This window comes from Chrysemys picta, chromosome 17 (genome assembly GCF_011386835.1).
Source record: "Chrysemys picta bellii isolate R12L10 chromosome 17, ASM1138683v2, whole genome shotgun sequence".
NCBI classification, from domain to species: Eukaryota; Metazoa; Chordata; order Testudines; family Emydidae; genus Chrysemys; species Chrysemys picta.
Window position 1 is genome coordinate 17,544,774 of NC_088807.1, and position 5,013 is coordinate 17,549,786.

General features: G+C 46.7%; 1 protein-coding gene across 1 annotated transcript; it reads left to right on the plus strand.

The window, feature by feature from the left end:
- The first annotated feature begins 1,447 nt into the window (after positions 1 to 1,447).
- LOC135976307 (uncharacterized) lies at positions 1,448 to 3,987 on the plus strand. The gene is made up of 2 exons (XM_065571359.1): positions 1,448 to 2,423; positions 3,418 to 3,987. The coding sequence occupies exons 1-2, from the start codon at positions 1,847 to 1,849 to the stop codon at positions 3,891 to 3,893; spliced, it is 1,053 nt and encodes a 350-aa protein (XP_065427431.1). The 5' UTR covers positions 1,448 to 1,846; the 3' UTR covers positions 3,894 to 3,987.
- The last annotated feature ends 1,026 nt before the right edge of the window (positions 3,988 to 5,013 follow it).

A 5,013-nucleotide genomic window follows, 5' to 3' on the forward strand; every position in this document is an offset into this window, starting at 1 on the left:
TAAAAAGTTACTTTGAAATACAAGTATAGAAAGCAGCAAGACAAAGGAGCAAAGAGAGTTTTAAAAGTGCTTTAGAAAAAAAAGGGTTATTCTGAAAAAAAAGAGAGAAAGAAAAGATGATTTTAAAGAAAATAAAAAGGGGTATTTTGAATTAAAGAATAGAGAAAGCAATCAAATAAAAGATTAAAAATAAAGTTACATAAAGAAAGAGGAAAATGAAGGGAAAGAGTTTTAAAGAGTAGAGAAAAAAAGTATAGAGAAACATGAAAAACAGCTTATGGAAAAGAGTTAACACATTTTACCAGAGATAAGGAATCTGTTTTTCCTCACCACACACTCTCTACTTCCCTAATGTTTTTAAATGTAAACCAAGGACAAACAAACTTTTAAAACGTTAATTAAAGGGAACAGGCGCGTCTATTTCTTTATTTAGTTTTGCAGCAGCAGTGAAATTACATTGAAGGACACTTGTGAAAGTTATATCCAGCTTCCTTATTTCATTTACTGGAAATTGACATTAGCTGTTGGCTTTGGAAATGGAGAACGTCGTATCCCGGCGTTTACAATAAAAGGCTTGAAGAACTGCATGATAAGAATAAAGCTATAGTAGCAGGTTTTTATACTAGAAGACACCAAGAAAGCAGCTTTTACAAAGAAATGGGCTACTTTTTCAATTTTAAAGGAAAACCTTATATTTACTGCAAGAACCCCAGCTACCCCCTTCTAACTGCTTTGAAGATGTAATAAACACTGACCCTGAAGAAACAAACCCTTCTCTCAAAAAAAATACCACTTTGCTTTTTAGAGTTTAGATTTATATAAAACACACACAAAAACCAGTGAATGTCCTATCCCCAGCATTGACAATAAAAGTTTAAAGGAGAGAGATCATGTAGTAGCAGGCCCCCTCCTTTGTTTTCCTAGAAGAAAACTGCATGGAGGAAGTGGATAAAAATTGACCCCCACACTTGTTATTTGACGAAATGACCAGCATCACCAACACCACCGCACCTGAACCCTCTACCCCTTTTCTTGCCTTTTTTCGCCCTCAGTTTAATTTTTTTATGTTCTTTCACTAAATATACAGTGTTTAATTATATCAAATAAAGTTTTTATAAAAAAGTTTAAAAGTTTAACATAAAACACAAGCATTGATGCAACTATAACGCAACAAGGCCTCTTTTAGGAATGTTTTGTAGAAGTTTAGTGAAATAAAAATGTTTAAGATACACGAGCCTATCCTTTTCAAAATGGATTTTTAAAACTACCAAAATAATAACTGGGTATAATATGCAAACTAGCAATTTTACATATGTGTTTCAATAAAAAAATTAGCATACAATGAGGTCTACTTGAAGCAGCGTGTTTTTTTAAAGCTGTTAACTTTTCCAACGAAAGCACAGGCTTAAAATTAAATAACACAAGCCTAAAGAGATGCTACATTTACTTAGGCCTGGTCTACACTAGGCGTTTATGTCGAAGTTAGCGCCGTTAAATCGAATTAACCCTGCACCCGTCCACACTGCGATGCTATTTAGTTCGACATAGAGGTCTCTTTAATTCGACTTCTGTACTCCTCCCCGACGAGGGGAGTAGCGCTAAATTCGACATGGCCATGTCGAATTAGGCTAGGTGTGGATGGAAATCGACGCTAATAGCTCCGGGAGCTATCCCACAGTGCACCACTCTGTTGACGCTCTGGACAGCAGTGCGAGCTCGGATGCTCTGACCAGCCACACAGGAAAAGCCCCGGGAAAATTTGAATTTGAATTCCTTTTCCTGTCTGGCCAGTTTGAATCTCATTTCCTGTCTGGACATCGTGGCGAGCACAGCAGCACTGGCAACGATGCAGAGCTCTCCAGCAGTGATGGCCGTGCAGTCTGTGAATAGAAAGAGAGCCCCAGCATGGACTGATCGTGAAGTCTTGGATCTCATCGCTGTGTGGGGCGATGAGTCCGTGCTTTCCGAGCTGCGATCCAAAAGAAGGAATGCAAAGATCTACGAGAAGATCTCTAAAGACATGGCAGAGAGAGGATACAGCCGGGATGCAACGCAGTGCCGCGTGAAAATCAAGGAGCTGAGACAAGGCTACCAGAAGACCAAAGAGGCAAACGGACGCTCCGGATCCCATCCCCAGACATCCCGTTTCTACGAGGCACTGCATTCCATCCTCGGTGCTGCCGCCACCACTACCCCACCAGTGACCGTGGACTCTGAGGATGGGATACTGTCCACGGCCGGTTCCTCGGACATGTTAGGGGATGGGGAAGATGAGGAAGGAGATGAGGAGGGCGAGGCAGTCGGCAGCTCTCACAACGCTGATTTCCCCGACAGCCAGGATCTCTTCATCACCCTTACAGAGATCCCCTACGAAGCGTCCCCAGCCGTTACCCCGGACACAGAATCTGGTGAAGGATCAGCCAGTAAGTGTTGTAAACATCTAAACATTTATTTTTAACAAAACAGGAATATTAACAATTAAAAGAATGGGTTGTTCATGATTAGTGTGCCCTAGGCGCTTAACGGTTTAGTAATGGGCAGTGCAAGTTTTGAAAAGAAATCTAGCAATGTCCGGTTTTCAGTGATTGTCCTGCACAAGCCGCTCTACTGTTTATTCCCTGCTACTGCAGCTACAGTAAAATGCGGTCTATGTGTCCGGGGATAGAGCAGTAATCCTCCTGGGACATCTCGATGAAGCTCTCCTGGAGGTAACTTGAAAGCCGTTGCATGAGGTTCTTGGGGAGAGCGGCCTTATTGGGTCCTCCGAAGTACGACACGTTGCCGCGCCACGAGATTATCAAGTACTCGGGGATCATTGCTCTGCACAGCAGGGCGGCATACGGCCCTGGTCTTTGGAGGCTTTCCCGGAGCATTCTCTCTTTGTCGCTCTCGGAGATCCTCATCAGGGTGATGTCGGCCATGGTGACCTGCTTTTAATTAGGTAGGGGAATGTTAGTGTTGGGACTGCTTTCCCGTTCCTTTACAGAACTGTAACCGCTGGTTTGCAGCCACGCGGTGGAGGCGGGAGAGGGGCAGCCGAAAGGGATCGTTCCCGGGGACAGCCGCGAGGGGGTGGGACAGGGGCAGAGTTCCCGCTTGCCGGATTGCTGGCAGCAGGGACTGACATTGATTTAAATGTGAAATGAGGCCAGTGGTAATATAAAAGTTTTAAACTGCCACAGGTCTACGGCTTACCATGTCTGCCTGCAACAGAAATTCCGTTGTGCTGCCTCGCTTCTCAAATGTGCTGTTCAAGACCCCAGGCACTGAATGCGAAGGCCGAGAATTCGACCTTGTGCTGAGTGCGCATGTGAAAGGTGCTGTGCATGGTCTTGTTCACAGAGAAAGACTATGTTCTTTGTTCACAACTACATTTATCTTTCTGAGGAATTCACTCCCTTTTTCCCATTTCCACAGCCCCGTCTGCGACTGTCTCACAACCTAGCCTGGAATCACACTCCCAGAGGCTAGCGCGGATTAGGCGTAGGAAGAAGAGGACACGGGAGGACATGTTCTCTGAGCTTATGGCCTCTTCCCAAGCCCAGGCAGCACAGCAGACCCAGTGGCGGGAGAACTTGACCCGAATGCACCAAGCCAACATGGATCGGGAGGAGAGGTGGCGGCAGGAAGACCAGCAGGCGACTCAAACGCTGCTTGGACTACTGAGGGAGCAAACGGACACGCTCCGGCGCCTTGTGGATGTTCTGCAGGAACGGAGGCAGGAGGACAGAGCCCCGCTGCAGTCCATCTCTAACCGCCCTCCCCCGCCACCAAGTCCCATACCCACCTCACCCAAAGTGCAAAGAAGGAGAGGCGGCAGAGTCCCTGCTAAGTCTCACTCCACCCCTGCAGAGAGCTCTAGTAGCAGAAGGCTCTCATTTCCCAAAATTTGAAAAGTTCTTTCCTTCCCGCCTGACACAAGCCCCCATCCAAGTTTCACCTCCCAATGCCATGTGTAGTTGATAATAAAAAATTCGTTTCTGTTAACTACTGTTTCAATCATGTTCTTTTGGAGGAGGAGGGGAAAGGGGGTTGGTAATTGGACAGGACAGTCTCCTTTGGCAGGGTACATAGTCGGGGGCAGGCACAGCAGCAGGGCACATACACAGTGCAGTGATGCAGTGACTAGTTGCCCCGGTTAGTCTGGGAGGTTGTTTTGATGTAATGTTGGGGGGGGGGTGGGTTGCTCTGTGACTTTGTGGCGGGGGAGGGCAGTTACAGATCTTAAGCGCCGGTCCTTAGGCAGGATGACAGAGCCACACAGCATGGGATCTGTAACCGTCCTCCCCCTGCCACAAAGTCAAATAGACCCCCCATACACACAGTCCCGATCAGGGGGGTTGACAGGCTCCGTTGAAACAAGCATCCCACCGCAGCGGAGCCTGTCAATCCTTGAGTTTAGAAGCTGCATTCGCGTCACAACACTACACCCGCCCCGCACCACAGTCTGCGTCCCAGTTTTAAAAAATTCCCGCGAAAACAGTATTAAAGAAAACGGTGTGCTTTAACAAAGTAGAACTATTTTTATTTCGACACGTGTGTTGGAGGGGGGGTGAAGGGGGTATGTAACTGGATAGGATAGTCAACATTAACTGGGTAAAGAAACGGGGGCAGGTTTAGCTTCTCAGTACACAAACTATAAAGTCACAGGTTACCCTGCTCACTCAGGAACTTTGCTTTCAAAGCCTCCCGGATGCACAGCGCTTCCCGCTGGTCTCTTCTAATCGCCCGGCTGTCTGGCTGTGAGTAATCACCAGCCAGGCTATTTTCCTCAACCTCCCACCCCGCCATAAAGGTCTCCCCCTTGCTCTCACAGAGATTGTGGAGCACACAGCAAGCTGCTATAACAATGGGGATATTGGTTTCGCTGAGATCACAGCGAGTCAGTAAGCTTCTCCATCTCCCCTTGAGACGGCCAAAAGCACACTCCACCACCATTCTGCACTTGCTCAGCCGGTAGTTGAAGAGTTCTTTTTCAGTGTCCAGGGCGCCAGTATAGGGCTTCATGAGCCA

Excerpts from the sequence above, each read along its gene's own strand:
- LOC135976307 (XM_065571359.1), top strand. The coding sequence starts at position 1,847 with ATGCAGAGCTCTCCAGCAGTGATGGCCGTGCAGTCTGTGAATAGAAAG. Across the intron at positions 2,424-3,417 it reads ATCTGGTGAAGGATCAGCCA|CCCCGTCTGCGACTGTCTCA; the intron begins GTAAGTGTTGTA and ends CCATTTCCACAG.